We start from the raw sequence: 18,490 nt of genomic DNA, 5'->3' as shown, positions 1-18,490 counted from the left end.
GCTGCCCACCAAGGACCTTCTGCTGCAAAAAGATGTGGTGTTGGGAAAAGGCCATTTAGTGACCAATTGAGAGCTTGAAAACTTCAGTTTTATGAAGGGAGGCTGGGCACTCAGCTCCCCAGGCCTCCTCCTCATTTCCATAAGAAACTGCTCTTGGATTTTCCAGAGTCTCTGCCACCTATTCAGAAACCAGTCTTGAGCAGAAATGGCAAGTTTGCACTGCTGTCAGTTCTTCAGCCCCTACTTGGTCACACCATAAAGTCCTCTGCCTCTCGACTCCCTTCTACCAGCCTTCAAATGGTAATTTCTGAACATTTTTGGGCAAAATTCCACCTACAAGATACTACTGGCTTTGAAACAGAAGAGGACAGACAAACATCCAAATACAAATTGAAAGCACTTGCTCAAAAGACTCCACTAGTATTTCAACAGTTCTCAACTAGTCAATGCTTTACATTTCTGTTATTTCTATTTTAAAATGTACTTCTACCATGGTTCTTGGACCCCTTAAATCAACATCAAATTCTGCTACAGATTTAGACTTCACAACGTGACTTCAGTTCTCCAAGCACAGAGTAAGAGTCTTGTGAGAAGATCTCACTTCTGCCAGCATCCACTTCCAAGTTCTCCAGCCCCGGATAGCAGAGAAACAAAACAGGATAGCTGCGTAACAGTGGTCAGCCTCCTACGCACTCAGGAGCTTCCTGGCTACCGCTGCATGATGAATTTCACGAGCTGTCAGCGAACGGAGCTAGGTCCAACTGTGTGCCCACTGGCTTTGAACTGCATGGCTTGAAGCTGTACTTATCCAGTAAAAAAAAATTATCAAGCCCAGTTGGGCACTCAGTTATAAGAACTAGGATGATCAGAAACTATTCACTGACTTGAGCAAAGTTGTTATTCACACCCCTTCACTGTACAAGTCCAGTCAATCAGTGCCTCAGTCTTGCATGTAAGCAGCAAAAAAGCAGAGAAAAATGGATGGGAAAGCATGACCAGTTATGCCACCCATTTTCCTCCTCCATACTAGAAGTTAGCACAGACACCAGAGAGCACAGGAGGCAAAAATTAAGTGTTAGAGAAAGAGGTGCATGACAGAGGGATACATTCGAGTAGCAGATGGCAGGAAAGAAGCCAATTTTTTAGCCTTTTTTAGCCTTTCAGGCTAAAGGCACCTCTCATAACTAATGCACCTGGAGCATTTTCAAGGATGCTGGCCACATACTGTTCACATAAACTTCATGGGATTAACAGTACAGCCTGTAAGATGAATCACTCCTGTACCTTTCTTTTTTTATCCCACATTAAAATCTCAAGAAGGAAGAACGCAGCGGATGGCTTATAACAGATTCTCTCTCCCTACTCTCCAAAAACATGCAAATTGGATATTGCTGAGGCTGCAGATACATTCCAGAGGAGTATGTACCACTGAAATAAAAGCACCCAAGTTACTTCACATCATTAGCTTTACTGTTCTTTCTATGGCTATTTGTTTTACCACCAATGGAAGTGGTCTGCCTGAAGTGCGAGTTGGCCATTGGTAAGCATTTAGTGGAACTTCATTATCTCCAGGAACTAGCTTTTACAAGCCCACTTTCTCCCAGAAAGTGTTACTGTTCAGCTTCAGAAGTCAAAGATAAGCAGTTCTGACCTCTGTCATGGCTCCAGTTAAACAGGGGTGAAACAACTGCAAATTTGCTTTCTTAAGTGATGGCTGCTTTTACCAATCTAGGTCAGGATCAACTACGGCAATTGAGGCTCTTTCCTGCCAACCCACTTGCAAGAAAAACATTAAGTACCAATGGATGGTCTGACTCCAGAGCTCTACCTTATAAGTGCAGTTCTAGTCCATCCACCAAGACCTGATGAAGGCACAGCTCTGAGACAGCTACAGAAAAACACCTCAGCATCACATTGTCGAGGTTAAGACAAAACTTCGATCTCACCAAAACATGGGATTTTGATTTCCTTAAAATGAGGAATGCACTGTGTTACATCTCCTTAGATCAGAATATGCTCCTGACATGGGAAATTAGCAGAGGATTTAGCTGTCACAAAAGATCAAAAAGCATTAATCGCATGGGATTCTCTGCAGAAGATATAGGAGATCAGTGGAAAAGAACACAGCAGAATAAAAAATACCCAGGAAGGAAGTCACTAATCTCTACCTGCACTCAGTTATCCTTGTTCCAGGCCTCCCCTCCTGCACTCTCTTAAGTTTCTACTAAATTTACCTGGAGACAGGAAGATGGTCCGCTCAGAGTCTGCTTAAACAAGAGGCAAAGAAAAAACAGAGGATGGATTATTTGATTTGCAGATATGAAGAACTACTAGTTTAGGCACGCTTCAGCTGAAGCAGAGGTGCCCTGATGTACCAAGGACCTGGCACTGTTATTTTACAGAAATCAGAGTATCTCACCTGGCAGACCCCATCCTTCGCTAAGGTGGGGATGAGTTTGGCCCAGGTACTATTTCTAGTCCTGTGACTGCATTTCCCCCAAGACACACTTGCCGAGGGAAAGTACATGCCCATGCACTCAGCCTCTGCCTTATCTGCACATAATGGAAGGAAAAAAGGCTCTTGTACAACTCAAGCGCTCCATGCAAGGAGGTCTCAACACTGGCATCTGTCACAGCATTGCAAAGCGTGGCTGCATCTCATCTGTAATGGAAGTTTCCCTGAAACCACCAGCATTTTCCCTCAAATGCCACTACGCAACAGTTCCTGGTAGCCTGAACCAAATTTAAACCAGTGTCAGCAAACAGCTTGCAAGCTATCCCCAGAACCGTGCAAGTCCCCAAGTTCCCACATGTGCATTCTGTGGACAATGTCCTCATTGGGGAATGTTGGTTTCTGTTTAGGATTGTTTGCAAGGGAGAATCTGGGGTGGCATAGGAAAAAGAACACTCATGTGGCTGGCTCTCAAACCTGGATACTTCTACATAAGAGATACTTAAATTCACAGTTCTCAGTTGAGTGGAAGGGTTCACATGCCAACCCCTAGAGGCTCATTTCTTATTTTAAAATCAACAGGCTAACAGCCCAGGAAGTGTGTAGTCAGCTCCAAAAACACACCAAAGACATCTGGAATGACCAAGTGTGTAATTTAACTTGTAGCTGGAACAGGAACCAGTTCTTGCTCTGCTCAGAAGAAGCAAAAGAGGCGTTTTCTATAGGGCTCAGTTATCCCATTTGCGTGTCGATGGAAACAGAATCCCATTTCTGGTCATTCTACTTTTATTCAAGAACATTTTGGTCACAAAAGGTCTACTTGAAACAAGGGAATAATCTGCAAGCACACCCTGAGTGTACAGCCATCATGTAATTTTCATTCTTCATACTCTGCAGAGAGTTTCCTTCTCGGTAATGTCAAGAAATTTAAGTCAGTATTAAGAACAAAACCTCAAACAAACTGTTTCAGACTCCTGATCCTGTTTTCAGTCAAACAAGCAAGCTTCACCTTCTCTCCCATGGATCAGTGTGTGCAGCCTTCCCCCTGCCCACATGCAGAAAGGCAGATTCTTCAAAGTGGTTTCCAGGTCACTGAATAAATTGGCCTTGAGTTTAATCCTAGGGTTTCAAATGCTCAGTGATGGATCTTCCCAGGTTCACATTACCCATCCTGAATCTCCAGCTATACTCAGTTAAGATAAATGGGTCAAGTCTCTCCAAGCAGCTCAGGTTTTCCTCATGCAGGGAGGCCTCCAATAACATCCAAACTCTATAAATGCCCATGTGGGAGATTAAAGTGCTATTATCAACTTACCAATGTTCAAGCCCATGATTCAGGTTTAACATTAGGTGCTGTTCTTCCAATCCTAGGGTCATCGCTGCACAGAGATTTACCCTGCACCCCCCTGCATCGTCTCCATCATGTTGGAGTAAAGACTGTGTTCAAGGCTTCCTTAACTTAATTTCGGTTTCAGCACACTGGAATTTGTTATTCCAATTGCCAGCTTTTGTATGCAGTCACCTTGACTCCCGAAGAGCTATTGTCCTTTAAGAAGGATACATTTCACCTGCACATATGGTCACCATTTGAAAGTCAGCACAGTGCCTCAAGACTTGGACATCAAATCATGAAGGTGTTATCTTACACTTGTCAGACAGTGCAGACGTGTGCCTGCCAGCGTTAAGTCTAGCTAGTCAAGCTGCTGCTAATCATGAAAGAGCAACAACTTATTTTCTCTTTTATCCAAGTAGCAAACCAGTCTGGGATTCTTCAACAAACATAAGGCAGCTGTATTAATATAGGAGCAACGCAAAGCTAGGTCTGCAGCATGAGTGCACCCAGTATTGCCCTTACGCTCCAACCACTACAAGATATGCTTGCATTAAAGTCCATCCCACCAGCACGCTTACCAGAAGGGGTGTGTGTGCACGATGGGAGAGAGGAAAAGATCAGCAGGAGGCAGTTCTGCGAACAGAATTAAAACAACTTTTCAAAGCAGCAGGCTAGGGCTTTCCAGCACGCGTTTGCATTGCAGGGAGAAATAGGAGATATGGGCTCGAGCAAGGTCTGGGAAATACTTGGCATTATCACCAAGTAGAAGTTTGACTACCTTGCCAATATAACTGCAGTCTGGTTTCATTTGAAATAAAGTGATGTCCCATTGCATGTGAAACTTTCAGATGAAGTCACACAGTATCAAGATACAAAAAACTGAACCAGCCAGTAAAAATAGTAACGAGAAGCCAGCCAGTAAAACAGAGATCCAGGAGAGCCCATCTCGTCCCCTGCGTCTTCCAGAACTGCTTCAGTTAATCCAGCTGTGAGCCAACATCTTTCTACCACAAAAATAATTAAAGTCTCCATCAAGAATGCTGGAAAGTCTGATGTCCCAGCCCGAGGGGCCGGCGGGAAGAGCCAACATACACCACTCTGTCAAGCCATCCCCTAAATCTGACTGTATTATGAAACTGCTAAGCAGGGCAATTGCTTCTATAGGTTTTGCTTAATCTAAAGATGGACAAGCAAATGGTTTGTGGGGAAACTGAACTCTTTTAACATGAAAACCAAAAGTAAGAATTTATGTTGTTGGTCATAACTGAAACGCGTCTGCTAATGATTACAGCTTCCATTTTACTGCCAAAGTATTATTAGAACTGCTTATTTGCTGTGCAGCTTGGGGAAAAAAAATATCCCTTCCATCCTTTATTAATCTTGTCCTCATCTGACACAACAAAAATGGACCATCAGTCTTTTGCTTACTTTGAAAAACGGGCCTGAAAGTCACCACAGGAGCCAAAGCATTTGTGTACAATTGCTTTCTTGATTAACTAGAACAAAGAGTAGAAAATGTCAGTCACTATGCATTAAGTTTAGTATTTTCAGAGCTTATTTAAAGCCATTTCATTTCTTAAAAGAAACTTTGATGTAACAAAACTCTATAAGTTAATTGCCTTTTTTTTTTTAAAGGCAGTCACGTCCCAAGGAACGTAGCTCACAGGGTAACTACGGGACTCATTGAAAGGCCTCAGTAATATCCTCGTATCTTCTTGGCCCAAGGTAGTTTCTTGCAGCAATGCTGAGCTGGTGACCTATTTGGCTGATATAGGAAACCCAATCATTAGAAAGTTTATGTATTCTAATATGAAAAGCAGATTTTCCTTGGAAACATTTTCTTGGGGCAGGTTTCAGGGTCCCAAAACTGGCAGTGACTGAATAAACAGAGGAGGTAATGAGTAAAGGCTCCAACCAGGGATGCTGTGTAAAATTTTTTCCTTCTCAGCCTGCCATCCTGGGCTCCAAACAGAGTATGCAGTGGAAACAGAGAATTTAACTATCTGCCTGAGTACAAGGTCTCAGCACAGCAGGATTAGATGAGAAGGGAAAGAAGAGGGAACTTACAGGCAGCTGGAAATTTCAGAACTGAAGTTTTCAGAGTCTGGGAGAGAGTCTACTATTCAGGAGTACCTCGCTGCATTGTACCGCAAACTTAAAAGTAACATTGCTTGTGTCTTAGCTTCTCCACATTTACTGATGCACTCTGTTCCTCTGAGGCTAAATTGCCTCTATAGACAACTAAGTCTCCAAGTCTGTGGTTTCAGCGCTCACATCCCACCCTCTCCCTAGCAGCCAGACTAACAGGGCAGTCTCAGAAGTCCTGGAACAGATTTCATGCCCACAGCTACCAAACATGAAGTCCAGACAGGCTTGTTCCCTCTCCTGTTCCTAGAGGGGGTCTTTAGGATCTCAGTCCCTCGGATACAGGGAAGTCAAAACATTTGCAGCCAGGAAACAATCTTTGCAAGGGCTGACGTTGACTCCCCGCACCCCCCAACCCCTCCCTCTTACTTTGAGCTACATTTCTTGTGGTTTGGAGATAAAAAAGTCTCCACACATGCTGACCTGGCAACTGTGTGGAACCTCTCAATCCTGCCAGTGTGAAGGCATTGTCTCAGCAAGGAGTTCTGCTCCGCTGAGTCTTGCAAGGCAGGGAAATTCCTCTCTCTGGGCTCCTATTCTCATTTCTTGGGACATTAGAGAACTGTAGAACTAAATGGGTAGCATTTTGTTCCATGTCAAGCCAGGCAGAGGGAAGTTTAAAAGGGAACCTGTTTACTTCAGTGAGATGCTTAGAAGATAGCAGATGGGAAAAACCCAGCCCTGGAGATGCATATTTAATATATCTGGAGACTTCCTATTCACAGAAATAACCCTTCCCTCTAGCTTAGAGAAATCTGGGGGTGGGGGAGAGCTGTCCCACAGACACATGACATCAGCTAAAGAAAAGGCAAATGAATGCAAAAGTCAAAGCAGTTGGATTTCAGATATTTCCATAAAAAGGAAAAAAAAAAACCACCCAAAAAACTCATCCGCATAACTGAACTAGCCCTGTCAGAATACCGGTTGCCCAAGATTAACACAAACAATGGGAATCAGACTAAAAAAATTAATATAAACTACCCACTACAGCCCAAAGCATTTGAGAAAATATGCTCTAAAGGGATGATTTCAAATTCGAATTTCAATTTTATTGTGCCTCTATCTGGAGAGATGTTCCTTTAAAACAATGTAAAAGCAAACACTACATAGAGGGGATCTGACAGGTACAGTTAAAGAGAAGAATGCCTTAGAGGAATATGACCCCACGACACCTCTAGTGCCACTATTACTCGTTAATCATTCTTTTCCCTCTAAGAATGAAATGAGGCAGCACTGCTTGGAAAATAGTTATTAATTTCTTACTACACTGAAGACTTCCATGATGAACCTGAGGGAACAGCACTACTAGTTAACTTCTGCAAGACTTTATGAATGCATTGAAGGTCACTTTAGTATGACATTCAGCTGGGTCCAACTCAAGTGGGACCCAAATAATACAAGTCACCAATCAACTCCTCCATCCCAACAAGCAAAATATCCCTACTAGCAGAGCTCCAGAGCAGTATGGAGGTGTTCCAGGAAAGCTTCAGCAGAATTAGGCACTGAAAAGGGAATAGTGTTACTAGACAGCCATATGCCAAGTGTTCATAATGAGCTTGTCACCAAGAAATCAGAGCAAGTATGCGCTGCAGTTCAAAGCTAGGCAAGGTAAAACCAAGCAAGGGTGTCTATGAAACGCAGAAGGGCTTCACACAAGAGATGAAAGTGTCACAGCATAATTAAAGGGACACTCTCTCCTTCTCAAAGGGCTGGAATATGTATTCCCAGCAACAAAGCAAGAGTCCACTCAATCCCTTTGCACAGTCACAAAACCACAGGTATTTCAGAGATGACAGTGGAAAACAACCTCATCTTCCACAGTGATAGAGGACAACTACAAACACCAGAGTACTAACAGCCCTGCTTTGGTTCCAGCATAGAGAATTACTTTCCAAACTCTTGAATACAGAAGCACTCATCATTTACTATGAGTAAATGTGTTACTATGTGGCAGAGAAGAAAGCCATTTAGACCCCACAAGATAATAGCATGAATATTACAACACATTCATAATTCAAGCATTTTGTTTTATGCAGCAATCTCCCAACCTCAGCTGTGATGTTGGTGTGGTGATGCTCAAGCAATAGGCAGGCCTAGAAACATCAGTCCCAAATAGCTTATCGTTCAAGCCTATGTGCAGGGCAGCCTTGAACTGCAGCTTGGAGGTAACTGCTTCAGAAACGTTGCAGCATGCTTCCTTTCTGCTCACAATAAATCTCAGTTAAATTCTTGAAACTCAAATGAGGGCTTCAGCCATACTAACATCCTTTGCTTGCTGAACGTTGAACAGTCAGAAAAAGAAAGCAGCCACCACCTCCTTACCCTCACAGAGGCACACATCTAAAAACCCCATCAGATCAGAAAAAAAGGGGTTAGAAAATAGCTTACAAAAGAGAATCACCAGAGAGGTCAGGGTAGGCTGTCAAGGGCTGCTTCCAGCTTAGTACAGCTGCTAAAGTCATTAGACCATGTCACCCCACCCTTGGGCTCCCAGGGGCAAGAGCAGAGGAAGAAGGGCTCCTCCTCATCTCCTGCTGACCCAGCTGTTTCTGGTGTGAGTGTAAATTCTCTCCATCCATTCAACATTTTGCAAACAGGCCCCTGGAAGAGGGAGTGCCTGTTTGCAGTATTTGCAGGGTTGGTCAGGCACTGTATTCCCAGAAAGGAGCTAATCTCCAGTGAAAACTTGGCTAGACCAAGTCATCGCATCCAGTTTTACCTCTCTGCTCTAAGCTTGTCTCAGGCTTTATAAAGCCAGCACGGAGCCTAGATTAGTCTAAATGCTCCTGTCTGTCCTACCAATACTCCATTGACCTCATTTCCATTGACTACTTTAACGCAAGGTACCCAAGTTCTCTTCACAAACACTAGCTTCCAGACAGCTAAAGTTGAAGTAAATTCTACCCTTTGAAACCAGACAAAACAACAGGATGCCTTGCAAAACAAGAGAACAACCAACCTTGATCATTATCTTCAAAAAGTCTGAAGACAGAGTCAAAGACACTGCTGCAGTGAGACAAGCGCCATTGGACATCCCTACCCTCACCATAGATGGCTCTGAAACTGCCTGCACAGAGAAGCCCTTCTCCAGCCCGAAATGCAAGCATTTGAATGAGAAAAGCATCTTTGCTTTGCCAACATTGTCCCTGTTTGGGGGGGAAGATTTTTACAAACACTGTTTTTCAGGCATTAAACAACTTTCCAGTAACTCCTAGCCAAAAATTCCTACTCACTCACCCTGCTTCCTCAGATGACCTGCGTTTGCCTGCCTTAGTATGGACACTGGGCAGGACAGGAACTGATTCATAAGCGGATCCAGTATCCTCTGCTGCAGGGCTGGTGACAGGCCCAGAAAGGCAGGACACATGGCAAGGCAGCACTGCGTTCAGAATAGGGCACTGGAGTCTATAGGCTTTTTTTTTTTTTTAAGAAGGGGTTTGGAGTGGTTCTTTCTTGAACTGAGCTCTACTTGTTAGAGTGCATACACTAGTGCATACAGGAGTAGTTATAGAAGCTATCCCAGTTATTTAGTGGTGGGCACTCACCTAAAACTGTTCTCTGTGATGAAGCCACCAGTCCTAGAGGAAAGGTGTTCAACCTACACGTTAAGTGTTTGTTTCTCCTCCTCAAATTCCAGGCACAGCTCAAGGACTGATGAGGGGAAGGGGCTGCTGTATGAGAGTATTTACTTTTTATATCACTGCCATGGTCTCTTACAAGGTTTAAAATTCAAATACACAGCCATGCTGGGAAGAAATGGGAATGCAAAGAACTGAATTAGCTTTCTCAGAGCAAACACCAGGACAGGGTTGGATGTACAAATACAAATCAAGTCTCGAGTCACATCTGACAGACCACGCTCTCTTGAAATGCTTTGTAAGGAAAAAAACAGCTTTCCAGGGAAGTATTTCAGGTGCAGTTGCACATGCTGATAAAGCATGATGCTAGCAATTGGGCGTACTGTGTCTGGCAACACATCCAACCAGTGGATGCACAACTGTTGACATTTCATAAACAAACATGGGAATTGCATTTACAATTTAGTGTAGAGCTACATCCATGTTTGAAGCCTAGGAAACTGCTAGCTTATCACTTATCTGTTAGAAGAAACAGAATTGCCCTGGGTTTTGGACAGCTTTTGCAAGATGATAATACTAATGATCAGAGACGTTTGCTAGCATTGCATACAGTGCCATGCTTTCCCATGTACAAAAGAGGGATCATGAAGACAGTATCTTAGAGAAAGGTGTAAAGCAACAGACAGCAGATGAAAGACAGGAACAATTGTCTTTACAAACCCCACCACACTAAAGAGACCAAAAATTAATGCTACTTGCAAAAGCGAGCATGGCAGAGGGAATATAGGGATGAAAGACTGATCCACAATATAAAAAACACACAAACAAAAAACCCCACCAAAAAATACAAATGAAAAACAGTATCACATTTCTTTGTTTCTATCTGGACCACTTTAAGTGTGCCCCATTAGCCAAGATGCAGTAGTTCATCATGAAGGTAGTCCTGGCCTGATTTGGTACCAAGTAAAGCCACTTACTTAACCCCAGGAAGCAACACCCTCAAATAAAGGGTACTGTGTTTCCCACGAAGAGGCAGAAGCCAAATTCCAAAAGCCCTCAACCTAAGATGAAGTTTGCAATAGGGAAGCCAGGGCATCCCCAGGAATCAGAGTCTCAAGAAAGCTGCGGGCTCTCTATGTCCCTCTCAGATCACGGCTGCAGCCAGTGAGTAGCACAAGCGAAACCAAATGGCGTAGCAGAGCACATTGCCAGGCACACACTAACTCCTGACACTGTGTAGGCAACCAGCGAGTCCCAAGACCCCTAAGCCAGGGCACCCAGATGAGCAGAGACCTTCCTTATGGTTTTACTTCAGTGCCCTGTCCCACATCCCAGCCAAGGAGAAAAAAAGTCTTCCTTCCCAGAGATCCCTTTGGGTCCTGATAAAGTTATGCTAGCCGTAATAGCTTTGTTTTACATATTGTGTGTAATAGAATATTGGGAATTTGTCTGCAGTTATGTAATTGCAAAGGAAATGGCTACAGTCCTGCTCAGCCCAGCTGAATATGCCATCCCACGGTGCTTCCACCGCAGACACGGCTGCCGGGGGCTGTGAGGGAAGAGCCCCCATTCTGCCTGCGAGCAGAGCAGCGGCAGAGGTGCTCAGGAATATGCTTATACTTCACCGTCTGTCAGGTTTTCCATTGCAAACACTGCCGCCACAGTTTATAGCTTGACCGTTTGAAGCCACATCCACACAAAACTTGGCAGAGAGGGAGCTGCTCTGGCCTAGTCCGTCCTCCTCCTCCTACCTTAAAGAAATCCGTGTCAGATTCCTGCTTTAAGGTCATAACATTTCTTTTCTGCAGCAGAAACATTTTTAAGTTATTCCACAAGGCTTTTTCAGTTAAGGTTTAAAGGAAGCCTGTGTACTTGACAGACAAGACTTGAGTCAACTACTCACATTGTTATTCTGAAACAGCTCAGAGATGTTTAGATAGTGCTGGACAGTGCAGGTTGGTTATACAGTGCACTTAAACAAATCACACTCACTCCAGCAAGGAACACAATCCCTGTAGCTACAGCCTGTTCCCAGGCACCATCTGGAGAGACTGTAAGCCTCTGTTTTTCTCCTCATGCATTTGTGACCATTGCTACCTGCAGATTTTCCTCCTCAGCTAAGGAAAAAAGAGAGAGATAAATATCCATCAAATACATCAGACACACTGTGGGTCTTCTGCTCATGTAATCAGAATTCAGCAGGTCTGAAGGACAATTTTTCTTCAGCCAAGATAGGTATTTACTGCAAGAACCAAGTGCTGAAGCCTGAGAGCTGGTACATTACTAAATAATTTGTTCTGAAGTATAGAAATCCTACAGACTTCTTTCAGTCTAGCGAGATTTGCTCCCGTGGCAATTGCAGCAACAGTCGGGTTACAGTGACCCACGGGCTTCGTAACAGATGAAAGGTTTCAGAAATTATTCACCACATATGCTACCCTGACCTTGCTTTTAGGTCAGAATACTGAACAGAAGTTTCAGCTTCGAACGATGTCCAAGTTGTAACTTTCATTGGCACAATAACGAACACAATCGTATCCAACTCTTCGTGAAAGAAAAAACTAAGTATGAGACAAGGCCCTGCCAAATAGACTTGCACATAGCCGCTTGCAAGATGCCTTAAATGCCACCTCTTATACAGGAAAAGTAACACTGACTAATACTATACAGTAAATGCAACACACTCACTTAAGATGAAGTTAACACAGCTTGATGATAACCAGATCAGACTTCAAAAAATTAAATAGTAGACTTCTTGCCCCCTGCCCCCCCCCCGGCCCCTTCTACCTCTGCCCTGTACATAAGCCTTTGAACCATTGTTCAGAAACTAGTTTTGAGCTTCCTTGTGTAAAAAGCATAGGGTCATTCGACCAGTAAAGAGAATGTGTTTCTTCCCTATGAAGTCATGCAACAGAGCCAAGTTAAGGCTTTTCCCCACTCCAGGAAACAGAAGAATCATTCAAGTGTCTCTAGGCATTAGCAAGCAAACCTATTCAGGTAAGGTTTTAAAATCAAGCAATCATTTGTGTGTTTTCACATCCAGCTTCCCCAAAGCACAGTAAAACACCCCTAAACCAGACATACGACATGCTATACACATGTATACACACAAGGAAGTTTGAGATATTGACTCAGCAACACATCTAATACATACTGTCCAGTCTGATGGGACTTCTCAGCCACACAGCTAACAAGCTATCTAGCCATACTTCTTTCCTTTCACTGAAGAAACCGTCCCTGCTGCAGGTAACATCCAGAACACCTCACATCACCTTTGTCTGTCTTAATCAGGAGAAGGATGAGCTTAATTTATACAGTGTTTCACAGCTCTTATCAAGCCAACATAATCATAGTCAGATGAATTAGTACACATGTGCATAGTCCAATAATATTTATTTTCTTGAAAAGTATATCCCCATGTTCTTAGAAGTCATAACCACATCTTCTAGGCTTGCTTGCCTACACTAAACAGATATCCAAATTCAAACAATAACTCATGAGTTCTAAAAGTTGACACGAGAAACTTTTGCTAGTTTCATTACACGCCATTCATAGGTTCAGCTATAGCTAAAAGAGACAAGAAGTCATAGTATTGAAGTAATTCCTGTGGTATCCCTAACTTAGGAGACAGTGAACGTGTATGTTTGGAGTCCTGTTCCTGGAACAACTAAAACATCATTTCCCCACCAGAACAGTTTAGACAAGCATCCAAAGCAAATGATGGTCTCTCCATCACCTATCCATGACTTATGTGAGGGTTTTTTTTAAATATGTATCTATATCTTTATTTTATACACATATATGTAAAGGTCAAGATCATAGCATGGAGTTCAGGGCTTCAGACTTCCTTCCTTGTTTACGCGGACAATAAGAAATCTAGCTGCTAAGCATCAGAGCATGGTCTCAAGGACTGTAACCCAAGTTCAAGGATGTTTCTTTAGAAAAGTCACATTTCTAGACCCACTAATTAAATTCAAACCCTGACACTCTCCATTTATATCTCCACATACTATGTGGGCCAATACAATATGATGTGAACTGTGCAAGGCAGAGAGGCCACATTAAAAGAAAACACAAAGGAATTGTAATTTGGAATTCAGACACTTCTTGCTTGCATTATTTAACAGCCAATTTCCTCGGCTCCATAAGCCATTATCCAAGACAAAATCTCATGGATATGAATATAAGTTGTCACAATAACCAGGCTTGTTCTGACAGCACTAATACCCACTATTGACAGCGAGGAGCCCTCAAGCTTGGAAGGGAGGATGCTTGTCCACTAGCCCAGACACAGTTAAGAAGTTAAGACATTTTTCCCCCTTCAGTCATAATGATTGCTTTCAACTGGGGCAGATGAGCATTTTGGCCTCTACTGGTTTTGCAAGAGATACAGTCAGTACCCAGGAGACAGACTTTTCTGTTCAGACTAGCCAGTGCGTTTCCATGCGCTATCCTTCTGGACACCACACTAAATCACCAGCCTGCAACTGACTGCATCACTTTGAGCCAAATAAGCATTAGGCTTTCATACAGCACAGAAATAATCACTCCATTAAAAGAAGAAAAAAAAATAATAAATGCAATGCATGGCCATCATTGTGGATAACCTGACTCAGAGCTCTAGAAGACGGATTTGAGTCCCAGATCAGAGTACCCTGTTTCCCCTAAGCCCTGGCATGCCCAGTACACTCCAAAGCCAGCCAGTCATGAGAGCCATGTGTGTGGAACTACCACAACACGAGCCTTTGCTTGAATGGCTCCAAATGCCAGCAGCTCTTCTGGGAGAGGACACAAGTCACGAGTGGGCTGGAAACCAGTCCTGGACAACAGCTTTGGATTAATACACAAGGAACGCTGGAGGGGAGGAGGGGGAGCTGCTGAAGACAGGCAGTTATTCAAACCAGCTGCTAACCTGCTCCAGCCACTCACATGTACAGTCTCATGCGTTTTTTCAGACTGAGTCAAAGCCACCAGGCATCCAAGAGTTAAAGTAGACAAAAGACATCTATACAAACACTTGCCAAAAATCTCATTTTCCAAGTGGAAGTTGGTTGTTCCACGGATGGCAGAAAAAGGGATTTTGTCTTGCTTTTACATGACAGTCTCTGCCTCCTTGCCTCAAAATTCCTCAATTAACACTTCTGCAAGAAGTTTCGAAACTGTGCATGGCCACGTATTTATCTACGCACATTCTCTCCCCTCCCTACTGAGCTCTGGGCCACGGGCTAAGCTGTCAAGCCAAGTTTCATCCCAAGCACTTTTTAAACACTCATCCTATAAATCCTCTAAAAAGGGAGTTAGTAATGGAAATGCTGACAGAGACTTGAAGAGACAGAAGGGCAACTATATCAGTCTACTGTACATCAGCTTCATTAGCTGCAGATCCTTCTCTCCTTCACCTTCGTTTTCCATTAGTGTACTTTGGCTAATTAATGCACAAAACCTATGAAACATTCTTACAGTAGAAGGCAACATTTGGCCCCCAGCCCAAATCAACATTGAGAAATTTCAACATCCTCAGCCAGACATAGTAACTGTACCAGATGGAGCTAACGTACAGCTACGAGCAGTGACGAGAAAACCGAAAGAAGAGGAACACACACAAAAAAATTGGACCATTGGAAGAGGGAAAAGCAACAAACGTGTCTTACCACTTTCGTTTTTCTCTATGACATCCACGACCTCTCCAGCCTGCAGGCTGATCTCGGAGTTCTCCTGCTTCTCATAATTGGACACCACCACATATTGCTCCAGGATCATGGGTTCAGAGCTAGCATCAGCACCTGGGGAAGGGAAAAAGCAAGCCGTAAGCCAGCTTCCAGCCATGGCTCCTCGAGAGCGACCTCCGTCCATCCAATTCACGACAGGCCAACTTGTCACCAGAGCCAAGCGAATCAGCAAACAACCTTGGCTCGCAGCATATCCCCAAATGGCTGGCCATATAGAAACAGCCTCCTCTGGCCCACAACTCAACAGCACAGAGGGACATTGGAGAGAAGAAGAAGAAAAAAGGGGAGGGGAAAAAAAAAATACAAAAACGAGCCGAAAACAGTGAATTAGTTGCAAAGTTTCATGATGGATTCTGAAAATAAACCTCTTCCCAACATGGTTTCCACAATCCTTGCTCCCATTCAGAGGGAAAAATCCTGGGCAGAAGCAGCATAAATCCACAGCTGAGCCATCCCCCCAGTAAACCCAAAGAAAAAACAGCTCTCCCCTTGGCGGCTCAGCTCCTTCTCCACTCTAAAGGCTTGAGCTGAAAGTCAAGAGGGGGCTGTAGATGCCAATCATATTCGTCTGCACTGCAGCCCTTAAATAGAAACACATGAGCAGGACTGAACGAGAGGGAGGTGGGGTGGAGGGAGAGGGGAGGGCGGGGAAGACTGTTTACTTGAAACAGAAGAAGGAAAAAAAAAGTTATAGCGCCAGATCCTTGCTCAAACACAGTCACCCCCCCGCCTGCCCCCTGCCAGCTCCGCAGTTCCGCATTCCCCGCAGTAGAGCAGCCCCGAGCGGGACAGGGGCATAGTGCGCTCTGGCTTCCCCTTCTCCATCACCCTTCGGCGCCTTTTTGGAGCCCTTGGAGCCAACCTCCCCAGTTGTTTGGTTTCTCTTTGTACCCAGGGCTTTCGGCTGTCAGAGCCATTTATGAATGAGCGTAGGCTCTCACACAAGCTGGGGTGGAAAAAGTCGCAAGCTAGCCATTCTCCTCCCCTCCCCCACACTCCTGGAATTGTTTCTTGTGTGGTTTTTTTTTTTTTTTTCACCGTGACTTTTCCACCCGCAAACTGAAATGGTGCATTTTGGGGTGGAGCTGCGAGGCAGGCACACTGCTGTGCCAGACGCGGAGGGAGACCTCCTCGTGCTGCCACGCGCCGTACAAGACATCTCGGCTCTCCGGTGCAACACAAACAGTGCGTCCAGGGCCTCCACACCCCCAAGCCCAAGCCCAGACCAACTGTGCTTTGCCTGGAAAGTGCCTTGAACAGTCAGTAAAACCTTTAGGATATCAAGATTTCTTAATTTGCCTGCACTTATACAGTCTTCGAAGTGTCAAACCAGAGCAAAAAGCATGTACAATTTCTAAGCGCCACCAGACACATGCCTTAACGCAAAATTATTTTACAGGTTTCTTGAATTACAGCAACGTGTATTAGGGCAAAGCGGTTCGGGCCAACAGCATTATTATACATTTTACATAGTAAGAGGCAGTTCCTGTCTCTCTAGATTAAGCTGCAGATGGAAAGGGGAGACAGCAGATGTACGACTTGCTGCAAGTCCCATTTCACATGATGGGGGCAGAGCCAGGAACAGGCTCCAGGTCTCCTGAATCTCTGATGACAAACTGGCTACAAGAGACGGGAAGGAAGCAGCATGGTCTGAAACTGTCCACCGGACAAGTCAGGGGACTGACAGCCAAGCACAGGATGCTCAGCGCTGTACTTCCAAAAGCGGCATGTTCATATGTGTTTGGGCTGAAGATGCAAAGTGATTCTACAGACAAATAATTAGCATCCCTGCCAAGAGAGAGGTAAAGAGTGCATCAGCCATTAAAACAGCATCCTGTGAAATGAAAATCTTAGAACAAAAAACAATTAATTCAACTGTTTCCTGAAAGGAAATACTATCACAATGCCTCTCTTTGGACCAGATTTAAGAAACCAGAAAATTAGAACTTGCTCCCTAAGCGTGCCTCTGACTCTTCTCAGGTTACGTAGGTTAATTTTCTTTAAGGAGAAGTCATCTCCTCGAGAAGTTTGAGTTTAAGAGATTTAGCTTTTCTATGGATAGTTGAGCCATAGCCAACAGCAGGAATAGGGGGAGAAGACAGTGAACAGTGAAATTTATAATAAAAATTTTCACCGTAGCTGTTCATTCCAAAGCAGCATTGTGTTTCTGCTCATGATGAATCAACTTGACTCGTGCATTCTGGTTTAAACCAGTGCTAATTGGGTTACCTAGAGTGTGATGAGATACTTTTTCCCATTTCACACAGCTTCCCACGCAATCCCTTCTCCAGTCTGTAACATGGTAGCTTTATCATCTTCCTTCAACCTATTTATGCAAGTAACACTTACAAACCCTCCTTCACTTTAGCCTTAAGATAAATACCAGTTCTCTAACCAGAAACAAAAGCTGTCACAGCAGTATGTTTATGCATGTGCATCAGCAGAGAATTCAGTGTGTGGAAAGGCAAAAGGAGGGACCAAACAATGGCAAAGGGAACAAGGGACATAAAGGAAGCTACTTGCTAAATAGACACCTGGAGTGCCTTCTTTCCTCTAATCTCCTTGACAGTTTCCATAGGGTTAGAGTAAGAAAAAAAGACCAAAACCACATCATTGGCTTGGTGGCAGGAGAAGTGCTCATGTGACACACATGTCCCTGCTGGGAACAAAGAGGAGACCAGGCTAGCAAACATCCCACCATCAGCCACCAAGGCTGAGCCAGGGACCACGTGCCAGCGGAGTACCCTTGCCAGGAAACCCGGAGAGAAAGCACTTCAAATCCACCTCCACAACTCAAGCTCCAAAAAGAATGGGTTTACAATAGTCCGGAAGATAGGTTATGTCTGCACTCACATATCCAAAATCCAGCAAGACTTTACGATGCCATTTACCCTGTCCTGCCTCAGATAAGGAGGACTTGCTGCAGGAGGACTTTGTCACTACAGTGGCTGGTGCTATGTATGCAATTAAGAGACTGTTTTAAGAGACGCTTGTGTAAGTGTTACAGGGTTCCTATTAAGACAAAAAAAATAGGGTGATAAATTCCTCGGTCTAGGAAGTAACCAAGGTCAAATAAACTTGTTCATTTATAGCTACAGCAGATCATGCCTAGAGGATACCCACTTTTGGAGGGTGAGGTCCTGCTACCCACCCCTGGAGCGATGCTAGTCCAGGATTAAGCACTGCATGGTGCGGAAGACTTCAGTAAGAGTAAAAGAGGAAAGAAATAAGGAAGGAGAGAAGGAAAGAAAAC

The 18,490-nt window shown here is 44.0% G+C and overlaps 1 protein-coding gene across 3 annotated transcripts in view; it reads right to left on the bottom strand.

Moving 5' to 3' along the window:
- SH3PXD2A (SH3 and PX domains 2A) overlaps positions 1-18,490 on the bottom strand; it is a 261,074-nt gene that overhangs the window by 49,097 nt on the left and 193,487 nt on the right. For all 3 annotated transcript variants that reach the window (XM_086616386.1, XM_086616387.1, XM_086616389.1), the window contains one exon: positions 15,160-15,291. In XM_086616386.1, the coding sequence (XP_086472512.1) occupies positions 15,160-15,291 (132 nt within the window). The remainder of the gene's footprint in view (positions 1-15,159; positions 15,292-18,490) is intronic.

The sequence above is a fragment of the Tauraco erythrolophus genome, chromosome 9 (assembly GCF_009769465.1).
Source record: "Tauraco erythrolophus isolate bTauEry1 chromosome 9, bTauEry1.pri, whole genome shotgun sequence".
Taxonomy (NCBI): Eukaryota; Metazoa; Chordata; class Aves; order Musophagiformes; family Musophagidae; genus Tauraco; species Tauraco erythrolophus.
This window is presented reverse-complemented; position numbering and strand designations above follow the sequence as displayed.